The sequence below is a fragment of the Tiliqua scincoides genome, chromosome 4 (assembly GCF_035046505.1).
Source record: "Tiliqua scincoides isolate rTilSci1 chromosome 4, rTilSci1.hap2, whole genome shotgun sequence".
Classification (NCBI taxonomy): domain Eukaryota; kingdom Metazoa; phylum Chordata; class Lepidosauria; order Squamata; family Scincidae; genus Tiliqua; species Tiliqua scincoides.
The window spans coordinates 173,405,717-173,427,348 of NC_089824.1; the positions used below are offsets into that span (position 1 = coordinate 173,405,717).

Below are 21,632 nucleotides of genomic sequence, written 5' to 3' on the forward strand. Positions count from 1 at the left end.
CTTTTCCCTTGGCACTGAGGGCAGGTTACAGCATTAAAAGAAAACCCAAAATACAGAAGTAGTTGTAAATACAGAAGTAGTTGTAAATATATATGAAATAAAATAGATACAAATTTGTTAGTAACAAAATGAAATCACAGCTAATTTTTCACAGCTGCTATGCTGCTCATCCCTCATGTTATTACAGGGATGCTTGTAAACGAAAGGGATGTTGATTACCCTGGAGATGAAATATTTCTGGAATTTTCTTGTCCGGGGGACATCAAGCCTTCTGTTTCCTAGTCTGTCATTGTCATTTAAATGAATTTCATTTAAATGACTTCCCTAACGTAATTGTCAGCTGTCTGAACCCTGAAGTGTCTTTCAGGGTGAGCTATTTACTTACAAAAGGCCAAAAGTGAGCAGGGTGCCCCAATAACACTGGCTGTATTCTGCCACCAGTTGAAAATTCCGCCATCCTTTTTAAGGTTTTGGATTTTTAATTCTCTCAGTGCCTCTTCTTTAATTGCTAAGTCAACAAGCTATGTATTTAGGTACATGGTTTTTTTAGGTTGTTGCTTTTTAGTAATCTGTTATTAATTGAATTAATGTAGTGTCTCCCGAACTGTGGGTCGCAGCCCACCACTGACAAAGAAAATGTAGTATTGATCCCTATGCAATGTGAAACAGAGCCACACGTGTGCATTTATTCATGAGTAGATGACTAGGCATCAGTCCACTTTGAAGAGCAGCCTGAGAGGCGTGCAGTGTTACCACAGTGGTCCTGAGCCATTGAACACAGGCCCCAAACCCACCCAAGATGGAAGTGTCCCCCCCAAGCGGACAAGGAAAATGAATTCAGCCCTACGGACAGTGAAACTGAGCCGCAAGTGCACATTTACTCACAAATAGGTAGCCATGCCTGGACATTTATTGAAGGCCAGGCAGAATGGAATGCAAGGCCTCCAGAATAGTCCCAATTCAATCAACAAACACTCCAGAAGGAGCCTCCCACCCACCAAAGTAAAAAGGATAAAAACAAAGGCTTGAGCACCTGGTAAGGTGAAGCGTTGTTGTGTTTTTTTAAGTCTCGTAAAACTAGGTGGGTTCTGATAGAATATCATTTTAAAAAGTGGCTTCCAGTGCTAAAAGGTTTGAGAACCACTGAATTAATGTTTTTATTGTGTGATCACCTTGAAAGCCTCCTGATTGGAGGAGAAAGGTAGAATATATATCTTTAAAATAAATTATCCTACATTTCTATTTGTCTTCAACAACATCAGGAGCAGGATATATTAGGACAGTACATTAACAGGATACAGCAGAACAGTATATCACATCATGGAAATGCTTGGAAATAGAACACGAACTCTCCAAAAAGTATTACAGATCCATTTCTCCACATGCGAACATATTTTTATACACCCACCCTTTTCTCATCTCTACAAAATACAAAAAAAATTGGCTTCAATTTGGTAGGTATTCTGTCAGTACTATAGCTAGGGTGGAGGTTGTTTCAAGAAACAAGGTGGCAGCTGCTCCCCACTCCCCCAATGATAGTGTTGCATCTTCCACCCACCAAATCAGCCTAGGCACCTCTCCCTTGTACACGATCTATTTTTCCAAGTATGTCTAAGTAGTCCTGGGGAGAAAAAAATCACCCTTGACGTGTTGTGCCTCTAAGCATGATGGGGTAACATTTTAAATGGGGTATTTTTCACATTGTGAGTATGGCAGGTGCTTAAATGGGGTGGTGAGTAGTAGTTAGGGTAACTTTTCAAGTACATTAAAAGGTAGATAATTTTTCAAGGTCACTTTTTTTTTTGCTTTAAGTTATCCTTTTAAGCACCCAATCACACTTGCAATCATTGTTGCTAACAGGTGGCTTGTTTTCAGGAACTCACGCATCCATGTACAAAGGTGGGCACAGCCCTTAACAAATGCACAAACACACAGTTGCCATATGTAGATACTTTTCCTCTACTGTGGCTGGCCAAACCCCAGCCCACAGGACAATTTGATGCGGCCCGTGGCATGTGGTGGGGAAGCTTGACTGTTCTGGCTCACAGCGACCTGCTGACACACCAAAAATGCAGAACCTTGAGTTGAGAGATGCTTCCGCTGAAGTGGCTTCCCCAAAGATTGCCCCAGAATACCAAGAGAGAGAGACAAACAAGAGTAATTTTTTTCTGATTCCTAACTCCTCCAAACACACCATTTGGAAACCTGAGATAAGGAGTTCCAGATACATTCAATACCCTGATTAGTCTGCTGGCCACTCAGTCCCATCTATCCAATACTTACTAAAAGCATGTTTTTTCTTCACAAATTATTTTCTCAAATTTTTCTTAAATTTACTTATTACTCAATTGTTCCCAACTCTCTATCCCTCCAACACATTAATTTTCTCCCAATCCTTCCAAGTAATTGTCAAATTTCCCCCCAAAAAATATTGATTCTCTACATCAGCGGTTCTCAAACTCACAGGGAGTTTAAGGACCGCAGTAAGTCCTTGCAGGGGAGCAGGGGTGGACTATAATGTGTGTAGTTTGGTATAGTCTGGAAGAGAAATAACATTTTCAGTAATACGTTCATCTTAATTACAGAAATCCTCACTAACATAGATAACTTCAATCTTTCCTATCTTACAAAATCAGTTTGATCTCATTCCAGACTTTGACATAATTATTTTGAAACAGCATACAATTCATACTTGTTAGTATAACACCCAGATATTTAACTTTTTTTCCACCTTAAATCCAGTCTTGTTCATCAACCTTAACTTGTTCTTGTTGGTTCATATTCTTTGATAAGATTTTAGTTTTTTGTTTATCTTAAAACCTGCAAATAAACCAAATACCTTCAACTTAACCATCAACAATTTGATATTTTTAATGCATTTTCTAAAATTAAAACCATATCATCTGCAAATGATCTTAGTTTAAAATCTTTATTCTTAATCTTTGCATGCTGTATTCTTTCATCTTGTCTGGTGTCTCCACTCAAAACTTCCAGGGCAGGTATAAACAGCAATGGTGATAAAGGACATCCTTGTTGTGTACCCTTATGATTTTGAAAAGGAAAATTAATTTTGGGAGAATTTTTCAAAGGAGGAATGTGTAGAGCAGGACTTCTCAAACTAGGGCATCATGACACCCCAGCATGTGGCCCCTGGACTCTACCCCTTAAGGGGTGGGGGCAGGAGGGAGGTAGCGACAAAATCCCCAGGATCGCGTTGCTAATAACAACAACAACAACTCTGTATTTATATACTGCCTTTCTGGTCATTGGATTACTCCTCTGACTTTATTCAAGGCGGTTTACATAGGCAGGTGTTTCTAAATCCCTCAAGGGGATTTTTACAATCATAGAGGTTCTCTCTTTCAAGAACCAACAACATTTCAGAATGCATCTTCCTGGCTTGGTCTCACTTCTGGCCTCCATTTCTCCCACGCAAGCTGACAAGCAGCTCCATCTCTCACATGCAGGGCAGCCAAGACGCTTCTTGCTCACACCAAGAGCAGGTGGAATCACTCAGCTTGGCTTGTCAGCTGCTTCAAGGTCTCGCCATTCTCAGCTGTTCAGGGAGCTGCCAGTGTCCTCGAACTGGCGACCAGCACTTACCAGTCCATGCCAGTCCCTGCACCCCCTTAGCAACGCGATTCTGGAGATCGCTGCCGCCCCCTGCCCCCGCCCCTTAATGGGCAGAGTCCAGGGCCCACAGGCTGGGGTGTTGCAATGCCCTAGTTTGAGAAGCCCTCCTCTACATAGTCCTCCTTTCAAAAATTCTCCCAAAATTAATTTTCCTTTTCAAAATCGATTCCCACATCTTCTTGTATAAATCGATTTTGCCTTCTGATTTCCCAAATCCTTTTTCAAAATTCCTTAGCCCCCTTCCATCTCTAATGTGTTAATTTATTATTTAAATTTATTAATGTTCTGGCCCTCGTCACCATGTCAGATATACAATGTGGCCCTTGTGCTAAAATGTTTGGAGACCCCTGCTCTATACAAACATACTTGCACACAGAACCAAACAGCTCTCCCCACAAACACGTATCTTGTTGTAACCCAGGTCTGGACAACATAAGTCCCATGAGCAAGTGTGGATGCAGAAATCTGTGATGCAGTAGGGAGAGGAGAGAATGGTATGGGGTACAGAAGGTAAAAAAGAGAGACCAACTAAGAAGGTATGCAAAAATCTGAAGTGATCCTGAGACAACAAAGCATGCTCAATATGAGGTTGGCAGAGTTAAGCAGGGGTTAACATATAATTAAAAGCGAGCAATGATTTTAAAATGTGCTGGATATGCTTTTCTCTCCTATACATAACCCTGCTGTCTCTTGAGTTCATAAAAATGGCCTTCAGAGTGATTTTAAGTTGTGCATCACTTTTGTCAACGGTTATGACAACAGCAGCAACTCCTCCTCTTCCTTTCCAAAGGCTGAAACACTGTGTCACTCTCTTTCTAACCCTTGATAAAGGGTCAGGTGGGAACAACCCCAAGGAGAGAAATAAGGAGCGTGTTCAATTTTGACATTGGAACCACCCAGGCAGTCACTGCTTTCCTTATTGTCTTTGTTCTTCACAAATACACAGTTGCAGTGTGTGCAGTTGCTGAAGGCTTTTTCTTGGTTGCCACACAAAAAATTCTGGCAAAAAATTCACCAGTGGACCCCCCTCCCAAAAAAGACTCTTTGATTTCAATAGGAAAGTTAAGCAGGTGCTGAGCATCATTCTCCCATTGCAAACAATGAGTCATTAAAAATGCTCTCAACTTTGGCTGCATTGTACCCTTACTTTAGTTTGTTTGACTCATTTTTTTTTGTATTGGTATGTGAACATATGAATTAAACGGCATATTGAAAAAAATCTTCAACTATTTTCTCTATTACCACTTCCTAATTATAGCATAAATTGTTTGATGCTATTTATTCACAGTGTAGCATTACATTCTTAATTCTTGTGAAAAAATATATATTAATCATTTAGTTCAAGGTGTTTTCCATTGTGTTCAACTTTCATATAGCTTGCATAACCTCATCTGTAAATCTGTCTTCTTTTGCATACGGTGTTAGTATTCACTCATGCAGTAAACTGGTTGTGTTCCATGTGTATGCTTCTGAAGTTGCTAACAATTCATAGGCACTGACACTTGAACTTGGTGTCTGGGTTACAGAAGTTTCTGTTGGTAAGGAGGAAATCACCAAATCTCAGTTTAATGCCTTTGAAGTCCCACCAGCCCCACCGTGTGAGGAACATTGGTTCCAGCCCCACATGCTCTTTCCAAATGTGTTGTTTTCTTGCTGGGATACTGTGCCTATGTCTGGATGACAGAACTTGAAAAACAGTGTCAGGGAAGAAATGCAGTCAGTCAGTCAATTTATTAATACGGTCAAAGACGAGCATAGACGAAATGTAACAACATTGCCAGTAAAACAAAGTTTTAAAAATTTTTAACAGTTAAATGCACATCGTACTAAAAACAGGGAAACAGAGAAGATAACCATTAGAATTTTTTCTCATAGCAAATGATACCCTTGCGGGTTTTGCAGGTGGCTGCCAAGAAACTAGCACTCCCTCTTGTGTAGTGCGGGTTAGCTCCCTTAAGTAGTTCCTTGGCTTTCTCCTCATTGGGCAGGCCTGAAAATTGCCTAGTCAGGGGAGTGATAAACATAGCATATATCCCGTGATAAAATGAGCAGTGGAACAAAACATGTTCAATTGTTTCCACCTCACCTGAGCCACAGGGGTAAATCCTTTCAGGGATAGGGATATTTCTGTAGCAACCCTCAACATATGCTGAGGGGAGAGCTCTCCATCTAGCTAAAAAGAAAGCTCTCCTATGCCCTGGAAGCTCAAGAAGCGAGAGATAGGTGGCTGGTGCAGGTATATATACCTGATGTCCTCCGTGGCTAGGAGATTTGGAGTGCTATTAATATCCTCTTGCCGCTCGATGTCCAACAAACTCTGCTTTATGGTTGCTCTTGCTTGATTCAAATCCATGGCCAGTGCAACCTCTGGCGAAAGGTTGTAGAAACCTCCGCGTTGTCTCAGCTTTGTACAAACTGCCTTGAGCCAGGTCGATTGAAAGTTGTCACATAGAATTAAAGATGTTAAACCCTGGGCATTCAAGTTTAAGTTGAGCCAGAGGTAGATAGAAGTTAAAGAAACCCTGGCCTCAGCCTTTAGCAGGCCCAAATCCAAACGCCAGCTTGCACTGGAAATATAGCTAGACACTTCAAATATTGATCTTAGAAATTTGGATTGAGCACACTCCAGGGGGGCAAAGCTAGAGGGGACGGAGGGCCTACAATTGTCCCATATAAAAGTTGGGACAAAGTTTTTGCTTGGTATAGTTTGGTTGCTGCTGGTATATAATGGTCACATTTATTTAGAAACTTGACTATTACTCGTGCAGACTTCTGGCCTGCCTCAGCCACATGCTCACGATGAGCGGTTCTGATTCTGGTAGAGTGCAGCATTACCCCCAGGTATTTGTAAGTAGTTGCCTGGTCTATCCTCTGGTTATTAATACTCCAACTCCTACTCTTAGGACTCTTGGCAAAGGATAGAACTTTGGTTTTCTGATAATTAAGTGCCAGCTGATTTTCATCGCAGAAATGGCTAAATTTGTTTAAGGCCCTTCTGAGTCCCACTGGGGTTCTTGACAGGATAACTGTGTTGTCGGCATATAATAAGACAGATACCTTACGATTAGCTAATAATGGAGGATGGAAGTCGGGATTGCTCATATGGTCCACCAGACTATTTATATAGATGTTGAACATAAGGGGCGTAAGTATGCAGCCCTATTTCACCCCCTTGCAGGTTGGAATGCAATTTGAAAGGTGCCCATTCCTGGTACATCTCACCTTAAGAGATGTATTGGTATATAGGGCACGGATCAAGAATAGTAATCTGTGATCGATAGATAGACTCTCTAATTTCTCCCACAATTTTACCCTAGAAATAGAATCAAAGGCAGACTTTAAATCGATAAATGCTGCATACAGGGAACCAGAATATTTTTCTATCAGATGTTGCATGATCAAAGTATGGCCAATTGTTGACCTACTTTTCCTGAAACCAGCTTGCTCCTCTACAATTATATTTTCTTGTTCAGCTCAGCATTTTAGCTTGTCTAGAAGATGGCCTGCATATAATTTGCTAATAGTACTCAGCAGGCTTATCGGCTGATAACTAGCTGGGTCCGCCTTCCTGCCTTTCTTCTAGAATGGAACTATGATCGCCTGCCTCCAGTCTGCGGGTATATGCCCTGTGGAATCAATACCGGTAAAAAGGGAGGCTAAAAGTGGAGCCCACCAATCCATGTGATTTTTAATCAGCTCAGTAGGGATAATAATAATAAAATAATAATAACTTTATTTTTACCCTGCCTTTCTCCCCGAAGGGACTCAAGGCGGCTTACAACAGGTTAAAACAGATTAAAAACATAATTTAAAAACAGATAGAAGCATATTAACACATATCATAAAAACAGTAGTCAGATAAAAAATAGTAAAAAGGTAGAAAGAGCATAGAGCAGCAAGTCATAAAAGAATCAGGCCTGTAAAAAATTAAAAGATGTTGAAAAGATGTTAAAAAGGCCGAGAACTCAGAAGGCTTGTTTAAACAGAAGGGTCTTCAGGCCTTGCCGAAAAGTCTCAAGTGAGGGAGCCATTCTTAAGTCAAGGGGAAGGGAATTTCATACTGTTGGTGCCACTACTGAGAAGGTCCTATTTCTAGCCGCTGCCCCACGTACTTCCCTAGGCAGCGGCACTTGTAAAAAGGCCTTCTCTGATGACCTAAGAGGACGAGCCGGATTGTACGGAAGCCGGATTGTACGGATACTGTCAGTGCCAGGGGCTTTGCCTTTTTAAAGTTGGTTAATTAATGAAATCACTTCGCCTGTTGAAACGGGAGACCATTGAGGTAAGTCAGCTAACTTTTGCAAGGGATCTTTACAAGATGAATCAGCATGTAGTTTATGAAAATAAAGTTCCAAGTACTAGCTGGTATAAAATCCATTACGGGTTACAAGCCATGATGTGTATGTGCAACCTCCTGATTTTAGAAATGGGCTATGTCAGAATGCCAGATGCAAGGGAGGGCACCAGAATGAGGTCTCTTGTTATGTGGTGTGCTCCCTGGGGCATTTGGTGGGCCGCTGTGAGATACAGGAAGCTGCCCTTGATGGGCCTATGACCTGATCCAGTGGGGCTGTTCTTATGTTCTTAAGGGGGAGGAATCTTTAAAGGAGTGATTAGATATTAGTCTCCAAAATTAGGCTGAATTTTTCTCCTTAGCTGCTTGAATAAGTTGCTCCCATGTTACCAGTACATCTACCTTCCTCTTCCTAATCACAATGTTCTTATAGGATTTTTTAAGTGCTAAGATGTGTTGGCAAAAAGATGGAGTGTCAAGGCCAGGACAGAACGATATGCCAAATAGGCAGAAGTAAGCGCCCGCTTGGCTTTGAGGCATTCCTTGTCAAATCACCTTTTGGACTACCTTCGCACTTGGTTAATTTGTGTACTGGTCTCCAGTGCCAGTAAAAATTTCAATTTCTGGGTAATTTTCTCGTATGGGGACAAAAAATTATTCCCCCCAGAATTATTCATGATGGCACTTCGACATACTACTGTACTGTCATCCTCCAGAAAAGCCTTTGCCTTTTGAGAGGTCCACTTAACACGGCATCCATTACGTTTTAAGGGCTTAATAGATGTTATGGACAGATCTTTGAGGTGAACTGATTGGGATGGCAAAGCCATCCTCAGTAAAAGGGGTAGATAGTCACTGTCTAAATCTGGGAGTATCTGAAAGCTTTCCACCCAGGGAAATAAATTATTGCAGACCAGGATATACAGTCAACAAAACCTTTATTTGGCATAAACATTTGATAGGTGAGAACTCTGTACAGAAATCGTAGAAAGTATAAACCCAAATAGTACACAAATATATGTAAGACCAGGATATAATCAATAGTGCTACACCTTGCTCCTGCCATAAAAGTAAACTTCCTTGGGTGATCCCCAGGCGTAGCCTCATTCAGAATGTTGAGGTTGAGTCTTTTAGCCATAGCTAGCCGTTGAGAACCGGCAAAATTTGCTTTACTATCCTTAGAAAGACGTGGAAAGTACAAGTTAGTACTTGTGTTGTTTTCTTGCTGGTATGCTGTGCCTGTATCTGAATGACAGAACTTGAAAAACAGTGTCAGGGAAGAGATGCATGTAATTGACAGCTCAGTTCTATGCCTGTCTACTTGGAAGTAAGTTCACTTATGTAAATAGGATTTACTCCCAGGTGTGGGTAAGATTGCAGCCTTGATCATTCCCATCATGACCTTGCAGTTTGTTGATTTGCTGGTATTTTAATTTTAATGGGTTTATGAGTTCCAGGCTAGGCTGATCTTCCTAGCTGGTTTTTATTTCATAGTATGGAAGCATGATCAAGAGCTTGTCTCTGCAATTTCCCTACTCCCTCAACAAAGGATATGCAAGGCCAATACATTCTTACTGTATTCTCTGTGAGGAACCTTCACTCTCAAAATATGTCCTCTGTTTTCTCACTTTAGTGTGTTGCACCAATGAAATTTCCTCTGGCTTCATTATCTTCATCTCACTTGCTTTAACCCTTTGAGACCTTCTGAAGGAATATCACATGACATTCTCTCAAATCCATGTTATGAAAGTGGTGTGTCTGGCATGTATAAATGGCAGGATGTGTTGTGTTCTTTTTGCTTAACTTACTGACTTCCCAATATGCATAACTATAAAAAAAATATGCTTATGCTGACCTTGGCACACTTTGACTGGTACACTTTGCTTGACATGCAAATGTCAGCTGTGTACTACAATGCAAGTTACAAAGTGATTCTAAATGAGAGGTAGATGTTGTGCCAGAAACATAAATGCAGAGTCTGTTTAGATCTGGACAATTATAGAGCTAATCATCTTTACTCTATTCAGATTCTTGTTTTCTTTCAGTTAAGCACATTAGCCTGTGAGCAAGATGGATTTGAGGGTAGGAAAATTTGATTGTTGTTCCCTCCCTCCCTCCTTAAGTGTGGAGTAAGAACCACAATGTTAACCAGCATGGATGTCTGTGAAGAGCTAATTTAAACAAACCGAAGAAGGCTGCAAATTTTATCAGTAGGCTTGTGTACCAATCACTGAGTCCCCCTAATGGTTCAGGTGGAATACTACAGATAAATACACTATGCCTGTACAAATCACAAACAATAGTACAAACAGCATCTTGTGCCTGTTGCAAGTGGGGTCCCATGGGAAGATTGGGAGGGGCAGGCTTGGGGAATGCAAAGCTGGTTGCTGTCACTCATTTAGGAACATGAAACCCACAGAAGACACTATGCATAAAATAGCAGTTAGGATAGAAATTGAGAATCCAAGTATTTGGAATGTTCTAGAAGTGTAAGGGAGGAGAAGAGTGTAGTGGCCACGATGATACGTATTTTGGCATCTGTCACTGTAGTTATTTCTTGTATCATATGTCCTGGTAAATTAGAAATGTTAACTTTCTTATGCAGATTGAAAACCTCGACACAAGAACACCTTCCTGTGCAAACTGGCTTTAAAATATTTACCATGTTTTCTTTCAACATGGCCATTTGCTTTCTTAACAGAAAAATCCAGATAAGATTTCCTTTTTCTTTATCCTCTTTGGCAAAATTAAAGAAAAAATTGATGTCATTATAAAAGTACTAAGGAAGGAACAAAAATCCCAGCACTGAAATATGTTCCATTGATATGTATTATTATCTTGGTTGTGTCTCAAAGAAAGCATTTCCATTTTTTTATGATGGTTTAATCTTTTGCAATCCTTCTAGAGCACTCTGAGGTACTCAGGTAGTAGGAGCTGGGTGAGTGCAAAGTAAACAGGTACCAAGAGGTAAAGCAAGAGGTGCCTTTAAAGAGGCAGACATGAGAAGGATTTTACTGGTATGACAGCAGCATCACATGTAGTAAAGAGCTGAGAGATGCTGAATGTTTGGGGCAGGAGCTGGAGAGAGACGCTGGGCCAAGGGCATAAAGCAAACATCATTAGAAAAGACAAAGATAAGAAGCAAACAGAGCAGCCAAGCCTGGCATTAAACAAATACTCCATCAAAATACAAAGCTGCATTAGAATCATGCTAGAAGGCCTCCCTGGAGCTGGGGACCGCATAACTAACTGAGGCAAGAGCAAAGGCTTGCTTAACAACACCCTGCTACAACCCGGTAGGGTGACCAAAAGACTGTATTCCTTGCGAAGAAGCCGCACAAAGTACTTGGAAGCTTAGATTTCTTCAGAAGGCGAACATTGCCAGAATGGCTGCATGGAGTGGATACTTCTGCTGCATGAAACTCTTCTTATATGGTTTGTGTTTGAAAGGAAAATGAATGTGGGATTTTTCATAAGAGATCTGTGAACATTCTAGCACCGTGGGCAGATTCTTGGCTTTTTGGCCTCTATTTCCTGCCTTCTGTATATAGTAAGATAGAATATCTCTTTCAGTTATGGATAGTGGGCAATACACATAAAACACTGAGTAGGTACTGAGCAATGCTGAATTTGGATTCTGATCAGAAGAGGATGTCTTACCCTTCAACAATAGCGGCAGGACAGTCCTGTGGTTAGGGATTCATGTCATACACAAAGTTCCTCACAAACAAAGCTATTGCTTACATATATAGTGTGGCCGGGAGGGTAGAATTTCCCAAACTCCTCATGAACCCAGAGAAAGAACACAAATGCACACACATTTTGACAGCATCATCTCACTAATAGCAGCAGATCTACTCTAAATAAATAAAGAATTATCCCAGTTGTGGGTTTCTTTGCTTGTAAGTCTGCTGATTTCAGTGACAGAAGTGCCTGCTTTCAAAGCAGCATCAGTACAGAACCAAAAAGAAAATGATGACATTTTGTAACAGGAGCAGATGTGGCATTTCCAACAGGTACCAATCCCATATTTGCTTATACCAAAAAGGGCATGTGAGACTAGCATTTTTACAGAGAAACTCCGACCCCTTGATTTCTGTATCAGGACTCTTTTTTTAAGAGTCCTTTTTTATTTTTTTTAAGTACCTGTAAAAAATTCACTTCTTACCAGAGACTCCATTTGTAGAGCTCAGCAGTTTACTTAGGCTTGCACACACACACACATGCACATGTATGTGACTTGTGTCTTGGATAAGTGTAAAGCCGATTATCTGTTCACACAGAATGTCATGGCTTGTCTGCACCTGGCACTGCAGCAACATCAGTGCCACAGAGAGATCACGAAGGGGCTATGTTGTAGAAAAGAAGGCACCCTGTATGGACAGCAGCAGGGCAATGTCATGAGCCATTTCATCAAGTTACTGTATGACTCTGCATGTGCCACTAGGTCAAAGCAACAATGCCATATAGATGTTCTACTTAAGCACATCTAGGCAGAATTGTCTGCCTAACCCCCCCCCCCACCCTAGTGGCATATGATAGTGTTCTTGCCTCGAAGTGTTGGGTGCAGGAGCTCAGGGGCCATTGCATAGTTATTTCTTGGCTGTTTGAAGTGCTGGTGGTCTTGTCTTGTCTGTCCAGTCCCAACAAGGTACAATAATTGATTTTTTTATCATAAAAAAAAATCATTTTTTAAAATCTCATCAATATGAGAAGGCCCTTTGGTCTTGCTGGCAATCCATATTATCTTGTTGAGCTACCAGAAGTTCCCTCTGCTTCTAAATATTTAGTGGCAGCAGCATGTTAGTAGCTTACACCACATAAGTTTAAATAGAGCTGGGTGTTCATGAAGCCCTCGCATAGTTCTAGACTGAGCTGCTGTCATCATAACAAAAAACGTAGATGTTCCTTCCATGTTTTGGAGATCAGGCAATGGCATCATCACAAATATTCAGTTGGGTAAATAATGAAAAGTAGCAAGGGGAAAAGGAAAGGGTTGATTTGAAAAATGAACTGGTAACCAAAATTGGAGGGAAAAGTCCAATTTGTTGAGTTTCCAAGAACTGTAACACTTTCTAAGGGGCAGGTTTTATTCACCATCTCTCTCTCTTGCCTTGTTGTCTTGGCCAGCTCTTTTGTTTATATGGCCCCCCGTTCGACCTTTTAAATTGCTGTTAATGTTTTAGCGTAACGAATTAGTCTCTCATCACGAATCAGGACTCGAAATAAAAAAAAACCCTCTGAGGCCAACATCCTGAAATTGGGGTCATTCTCATTTGCAAGGCAGAGAATCTGAGAACCTTAATGCAAGGAAATTTATTCAAAGGCAGAGCCCCGACGTGATTAGGCCCTTTGTAATTATAGCTCGGAGAGATTCCACTCCAGCCTCCTGCCTCCCTCATGGATTAGCAAGTGAGTCGGAAAAATACACAGGATTTAATTAGAGGCAAATTAAAATTGGTAATGAAATAGGGGCAGTAGCAAATGGCAGGGAGCTGGACGGGGGAAAAGGGAGCTGGTATCTCTCGGGGCAACACTGCCTGTGTACGTGCGTTTTCTTTATTTTACATTTAGAAATGTAAAGATGGGCAAGACAGAATAAAGAAGAGGGACCTCTATGAGAGAGAGAGAGAGACAGAGAGAATTCGGAGAATTTCCAAGCTAGAAGGGGTGCTGGAATTTCACCGCCCCTCATAATATTTAGCTCGCTTTTCCTCTCCCTCCTTTTTCTCTGCATTTAACCAATAACAAGAGATTACGTAGGCTGGCTCATGGATGATGAGCCGACTATTCTCGGTTGACTTCAGTATGAGGTGAGAACAGGCTCACAAAATGGTTCTTTCCTGTGTGGAAGCTTTGTTAAGTTGCCCCAGTGCCTAGGGTACAGCAGTCTCCCTTCAGATACACTCCTGCTACCTTTAACTGGTTTGAAGCATTCTCTGCATCATGTTCTGCAGACATGTCACACATGGTGCAATCCTAATTTGTGCTGGAAAGGTGGGCCTACACTGTATCCAGTGCAAGTTTGGGGCTGTCTGAGGCAAGGGGAAACTTTTCCATTTACTCTAGGGAGAGCCACACAGCCCCAATGGGTCTACTCGGATCTGCACTACCTAAAGAAGTTACACAAATCTGAGCAGCCCGGGACTGCTCTCAGCCAACCAGGAATGGGGCTAGGATCCAGCATAACTGCCCCTGCCTCCTTCCCGCCCTCCCCACCCCACCCCACAGACCTCTGCACCAGCCAGCCTTGGCCAGCATGAACTCACCTCTTCACAGGGCCCATGCCCGTGCAGGGAGGATGGTGCATGTCCATGCGCCAGCCTATCTCCCCTCAGAATGGTGCGAAAGTGCTTTATGGCACACTTGCAACACTCTGGCCAGCACAAGGGACTTGGTCCAGCTGAACAGGAGGTTGGGATCAAGGCCACAGTAACCCCCTTCTTTGTCTCTTGTGTGGTATCTGAGCAACAGTCTTTTTTCAGCTGTTGCTGGAATTGATTGATCCCATGGATTGCTGGGGAGAGAAAGGTGCTCTTCTTCCATTGCTGTTTTCTCCACTCTTACTGAAGGCATCTCCTAGCTACTGTGTTCATTAGGATTGTTCATTGCATATGCACATGCACCTGCTATCATAATAAGATATGATTGGGCATTAATGATTATTAAGAGCAGCAAATATATTAGGAGATGGGGCAGTATTCAGTCAGCTGATCAGGAGGAGATGCCACTCAGCCTGCAATGTAAATGAATAATACTGTAAGGGTCCAATCCTATCCAGATTTTCAGCACTGATGCAGCTGTGCCAGCGGGGCATGCACTGGGGTGCAGTCACAGAGGCCTCCTAAAGATAAGAGAATGCATTATGGCTCTCCGTGCTGGAAAGTTGGATAGGTTTGGGCCCTAAGAGTACGATGGGGAGAATGAAACAGAAATGCAGATATTACAATAAACATAATATGAAAATAGTCATGCTCTGTGGTAGACTGGGAGCATTCCTTTCCATGACTTGTCATGCTGTGGAACTGTTTTAAGATTATTAACGGCAAGTTATGGTTAGTTGCTTGATAAGAGGCAGGGTGGAAGTAGTTGCTAACACAGGAATCTGCTTGGAGAGTGTTACGGAGAGGAGACTAAGTGTGGGAAATTAAAACCCAGTTTGATGGCATTCTTTTTCTTCTTATAGAACGCAGTACGCCACAACCTGAGCCTGCACAAGTGCTTTGTACGAGTGGAGAATGTCAAGGGAGCCGTTTGGACTGTAGATGAACTCGAGTACCAAAAGAGAAGGCCACCAAAGATGACAGGGTGTGTCTCATAGCTTGCCAGATAGCCTCCTTGGAAAGACGAGCACCACAGTTCGGTACCAGCATGACTGAGCACAAAGCCATCTTATATAGGGGCTGTTGGGAGTCCATGGGAACTGTGCAACTTGGCCAACAAATCCTCCAACAATATCCTTCCCATCTTGACTACATACTCAATATAGCGAGACCTGTTCACTGGCTAGAACCAAATGTTCACCTCATCCAGCATTTTGTTTCCAACTGTGACCCAACAAATGCTTTTAGGAAATTCATAAGCAAGGCATAAAGATAATGCCTCTCATTGTTTAGCATCTAGTGTTTATAGGAATATTGCACCTGAATATAGCCATCATGGATATCCTTCACTAATCTGTCAAAACCATATTTAAAGCTATCTGAACTAGTAGTGGCCATCTGCACATCTCGTGTCAGTGAATTACGTGTTGTGTAAAGGAGTAAACGACCCTCTTTAAATGATTGAAATGTTACATTCTATCTGCTCTGTTTGAGGTAGACTCAGAGGTGCCAGAACATGTTGCATTTATTATTTCCATTCACAGGGGGCTTTCCCTGGACTTAGGATTTTCAGAACCCTGATTTTGATTTTGTTTCACCTGTTAATGTTACTTATTGCTGTGCCAGTTTCCTGGAGAGATTTTAACATCACACACTGCTCTACAATGTTCAAAACCACTTATGCACATTCACTATGACACAAATGCACATTTATTACTGTGGATCACCAAAGGGAACCTCTTGTATAGAGGTGTAGCAATACAGAGTATATGTCTTGTATAGCATAGCAGCCAAGGCAACTGACTTTTAAAAGGAGAAAGCATAGGTGGTGAAGAGTGGAAGAAAGCCCAAAGGACAATAAATAAGAATGCCTTCCGCACACACCACTTTCATCAGTAATTGGAAATACTGTTTGTATCCTTCTAGTATTAATCCTTCTAGGTTTACATGACTAAGCATCACAGTAGTAACTGGCAGTGGTAATAAAGGCACATGGGAATATATTTCTATAATATATTTTCCAAAGAGCTCTGGTGGTCATTGCACAGATCATAATGTGCCTCTTCTAGCATGGCACTAGTGGTGGTTTCCCTTGTAACTACGGAGGACCTGTTGTTGTGAATATTGGTATAACCAACAACGTGTTTTTTTTTAATTCAACACTCATCACTAGATTGGTTGTGTTTTTGTACCCAAACCGAACAAACGGAAACAGAGAAGAAGTGAATTGAACTCAGCTGTTGAACCATTAGGGTGAAGATCTTAGGCCACTGTAACAATACTTCTGATACTTAGGACAAGATCTGACACTTAGGACAAGATCATATCTGCCTTCTAATAACAACTTGCACATTTTGTTTACCTGGCTGGTGTGCATGCGGACTGGGGACTTGCCTAAAATGACACAAGGGAATTGGCAACAAAGTTTAACACAATTGGCAGTGCCTAAAATTTGGGTGGTAGTAGATGGCCATTTTCTACTAGTATTAGAGCATATTTCCACACTACGAAAGAGAGAGAACCCTGAACATCACTAGTGGTCCTCTACAGCTGTTCTTCATTTCATGATGCCTCTGTTGTTCCACCTTGTGCTTGGAAGTGAATATTAACAGCTGTTTCTTCTGCTTACAGGAGTCCAACTTTAGTCAAAAACATGATTTCTGGTCTTAGTTACGGAGCACTTAATGCCAGCTACCAGGTAAGATCCCAGAAGTCGGTAAGAATTTACATGCAGCACTATTCCCATTAATGATTCTGAGTTTGTTTGGGATTCAGATTTATCAATCTCAAAGACCCAATGACATTGTAAACATTTTTAAAAATCATGCCTCCCTCCATTCATCATGATTGCAATGTGGTGTACACATGTATAAATCAGGGAAGCGTTTTGATTTGAGATTTTTTTAAGTGTTTCTGGATAGGATGAGTATTCAAAGTTTGTTCTGTGACTTGGAAGCAATTCAGATTTTTTAATTTTAAAAATGTAATTACTTTTCAAGCTTTCCCTTGCCTCTTCCCCCCCCCCCCCATGAAGAATAACAGGCAGAGATGCATAATCATGAGCAGGCCCAAGGGCCCAGATATGGAGCAGTGGTAGAAGTGTCATGGCTATAATTATTGGGGAACTCTACCAGGACAAGGGACCATTCAACTTGTTCTTCATAAATTGAGCTTTAGGGAAGTATGAGCCAATGAGGTAGGGCCCCCAAATTTCATTACATTCACAGAAATCTCACCTATTCAACATTTGCCTGAAACAATTAGACCAAGCTTCTAGTACCCTTATTCTCAATGTGATAAAATTGGGGCCAAGAAACAATTTTAACAGAGCATGGTTTCCATTTTCCTAAGGTACTGAGTTTGTTTAGAATATAGTGTTAAAAATACTAAGGAATACTTCTTGTTTTTCTTATTGCCTAAATTGGAACCTGAGTTGTCTTGCAAACCAAACCTGTCATCAGTGACAGACTGTAGCTCTCTTGGGAAATGTGGGCCAGGTGGGGGCCATAATTTTCTTCTTTGCATATCAGGGCACTATATTTTTCCCTTATCGATTTGTAATTGGACTACGGTTAGCTTACCAGTTGCATTGTGTCTGTTTTCAGGCAGCCTTGGCTGAGAGTAACTTCCCTCTTCTGAACAGCCCTACGATGATCAACACAAGCTCCACTAGTGGGATGCTACATGTTGGCCATGATGATGTAAGCAGCACTGTGGAACAAGTCAACAGTAATGGCAGCAATAGCCCACGACTTTCACCACAGCAGTACAGGTAAGCGCAGGCTTACCCCTTTCTGGTAAACTTCCTTCCTTCTTTCCGCTGTGTTTGGAAACAGTGGCACATAGGCGGGGGCAACAAACAGAAGCTTAAGTAGCATGCAGAAAAACCAAATCCAGGCATCTTTAAATGACGGACCTGCTATAGTTTAGTAGTGATTCAGCCACCAAATGTGACTTTAGATATCTGAGGAATTTGTTGAAAATGTAAAGAAATCTACAGCTGGAGTTTGAACTTCTAGTGTCACTGAGTTACTATGATCTTCATGTGTTTAAATAGGTTTCTTAGATACACTGAGTATCACCAGATCTGCAATTGTAGGTTAATCAACCTTCCTGTTTATGCATCAGAACCCTCTTTCAACACTGAGTAGCAATGTGAACATACAATTATGCTGCCCTGCTCAGGTGCCTCAGGAACACTGTGGGGCAGTGGTTCTCAAACTCTGTGGGAGTTTGAGAGCCTGTAAGTGCTTGCATGGATGGGAGGAAGGCAGCAACCTGATGCCCAGTGTCACACTGCTGTGGTGGGGCGCAGGGGCACGCTTACACTCAACCCTGCCTGCAGCAGCCTCCCGGGGATCAGAGGAGCCTGGCGCCAGCCTCAGCAAGGCTCTCCACACAGTGCAGACCCCTGCAGAATGCGATCTTGATCACTCCTGGTTTTGCAGTCAAGAAGCAGAAAGTGGTCGTGATCGTGTTCTGCAGGGCTCTGCACTGTATGGAGAGCCTTGCTGAGACTGGCGCTGGGCTCCTCCGACCCCTGGGAGGCTGCTGCAGGTGGGGATGAGTAGAAGCACGCCCCTGTACTCTGATCAGAGGCATGATCCAGGGAATCGCATCTCTGCCTTCCCCCATCTCACTCGCCACGCTCCAGTTTGACAACCACTGCTGTAGGGTAATCTAGAAGACTACTCTTCCCAATCTCTTCCCAATCTTAGGGCACAATCCTAACTGTCACATAGGCCGGCATAAGTCTCCCGGGAGGGTCGCAAATGTGCCATAAAGCACACTTGCGCCTCCGTGGGAGGAAGCCGCGTTGGTGCATGTAGATGCACCGACACACAGAGGCCAGCAGAAGCCTCCATAGCAGCTTCCTCACCACCGCTTGTGTTAGTGCACCCGCACCGACACAAGCAGTAACGGTACGCATGGGAGGGCGGGGAGGAGGCGGGAGGGGGCGTTTCTAGGCGGGGGAGGGCAGGTGATGGGCGGCGCTGGGAGCGGGCACGCAGGGAGTCAGGGGCGGGGCTGGGACCCTACAGTTATGCCAGATCCCAACTCCCGTCCCCATGGAGAACAGAGCAGCTTAAAGTCACTCCGTTCTCCTCGAACTTGCGCCACCTCCAGAGGTGGTACAGGTCTGAGGAGACCCATAGGGGCGACCAACCCTTACCCAGGGGTAAGGGGAAGAGCTTCCCCTTGCCTCTGGCTGAGCTGATGCAGCCAACGAACCTGTGTTGGATGCAGCGCAAGCCTCCTGGCTTGCCTGCTCCAGCGCATGTTTGAATCGTGCCCTTAGTTACACTGGATGCAATTTGTTAGGAAGGTGTAATTAGGAACCACAGTAGGCCATCATGAGTAGGTGGGAAGGATAGAGAGGATTCTGTGGTCTGTGGTCGCAAGGAGATGAAAGGCAAGTACAGTCTCCTATGGAGCACTCTGCAGATCACTGATTAGACTTAAATGCTAGAAAGATTTCTATGGGAAACACATTTTCAGACTTTTTTCCATATTGTACAATTACTCATTATCAAAAATAGAACATCTCCTCCTCTAATTTAGAATACATAGGCATTGTTCTAATATACTAAAAAATATACCTTGATGTAACAGTTCTCTTAACTTATCCCTGGGAAACAATATTTGGGGTTCTTGGAGAAAATTGGAACACTTATGTCATATTGGTCAAATGCCTAGTTCCTGTCCTGCTTCTAGAAAGCACATTCCTAGTCTCCTGAACCCTTAGCAAATCTTTGTACAGATTCTGCTTATTGTCTCCAACCTCCTTTTGTTCAGCCATCAAGTCCATGTGAAGGAAGAACCCGCTGAGACAGAAGATGACGGCAGACCTGTTTCTCTCATGACCACAACCAATCAGAATGTGACGATTCCTGATGACAGAGACCTGGAGGAGGAGCTGCCAGTGGAAGACTTGTCTTAAGGGCCCTCCCTCCTCACCTTGGGCTCAGCACTTCCCCAGAGACAAAGCAATGGCTCCCATCTCCTCAAGGTGACCTTCAGCGTTATCTTGTTTAAGGCACTTCTGCAAAGCAAAAGGGTTTCCGTGGGTCTACCCTTGCTGAAGGCACAACCTTCTCTCCCCTCCTATACATCCCAGTGACTCTTTAACAGACATTCATGGGGGGGGGGGGTGGAAAAAAAAAATACCAGAGATGAGTTTTTTCTTTTTCATTTTTTTAATTTGTAATTGGTAAACGAGGATGGTAGGTTGTTTGTGTCCGAAGACTTCTTTGTCTCCCCTGCTTCCATCACCCCGCCCTCATGGGGATAAAAAGAAGGTGTCTCGTATTGTCTGCTCTGTGTTTTGTCATTTTCAGCTCATGTGCCGTGTTTCCACAAATCAAGATTTTGGAAGCATTCAGTCCAACGGGGGGCAGCATCCAAGCCATGGGCCTCTGAATGTCCCCCACTTTTCCATGAAAAGCATTTTTAGTAGCCCATCAGTTAATTCCACTGAGAACTTTGCACTAGAAGGAATCTTTTCAAACAGTCCCCTGTGCCCTTTTACACCATCTATACATGCTGGAACATCAGTTGAAAACAAGCCCCCTACAGTGGCCATGATATTGTCCTAATTGCTGTTTGTTTCCTGACTAAGAGAGAGAAATGAAAAACCGAGATGGGTGTAATGAATACACTGTAGGTCAGCATGCGGCCAAAGGATCTCTCACTGCCACGCATAAAACCACTCGGTTCTTCTTTCTCCAACCTGTGTTTCTACCCCTGCAAGTTCAAGAAGCAGTCTTCTTTAACCAGTCATGCTCGACAGCCGGTCTTCAGTCCACAAAGCTGTTCTCACTACAAAACCCAGGGATGAATGTCCATTTTGTGCCATCACATACTGTGAAAATGTACCAGAAGCCAATACCTGGTTAATTGGAGACCAAGCTGATGGGACCCAACATGAGACTGAATTCAGGGAAAGACTTTTGACTTTTGCAAGATGATGCTTTTGCTTGCTCTTCCCAGCTTCCATCCTGTTCCTTTCATTTTAACAAACACTTCTGAGACCAGAAAGCGTGACACTTGCTCACTTTGGGGGGGAGGGGGAGAAAGCAAACTGTTGACATATGGGAAGGTCTAGTAGGTATGAATGATGCTGACTTGGCAAAGCCAGCAAAATCTGAAGCACTTGGGGTGGGGGGAGGGGGGACAGGCCAATATGTGTGGCTATAGGAAAAAAAAACCAGGAGCTGGTTGACCATGCAAAATTCAAAGCAATATATATGTGTGTGTATATACAGTATATATATATTAAAAATGTAAGGTCAACAAAACCTTTCCCTTGTGACCCAACACAGCAAAGCTACAATGATGCACTCAGCTCCTTCTAGCCATTAGCTTGTCCAGTGAAAACATAT

The 21,632-nt window shown here is 42.7% G+C and overlaps 1 protein-coding gene across 4 annotated transcripts in view; it reads left to right on the top strand.

Annotated features, from left to right (window-relative positions):
• The window catches only part of FOXP4 (forkhead box P4), a 179,269-nt gene extending 157,964 nt beyond the window's left edge, over positions 1-21,305 (top strand). For all 4 annotated transcript variants that reach the window (XM_066626239.1, XM_066626241.1, XM_066626240.1 and 1 more), the window contains 4 exons: positions 15,114-15,235; positions 16,882-16,948; positions 17,856-18,022; positions 20,047-21,305. In XM_066626239.1, coding sequence (XP_066482336.1) covers positions 15,114-15,235; positions 16,882-16,948; positions 17,856-18,022; positions 20,047-20,191 — 501 coding nt within the window. In that variant the 3' untranslated portion in view covers positions 20,192-21,305. The remainder of the gene's footprint in view (positions 1-15,113; positions 15,236-16,881; positions 16,949-17,855; positions 18,023-20,046) is intronic.
• Positions 21,306-21,632: the final 327 nt, after the last annotated feature.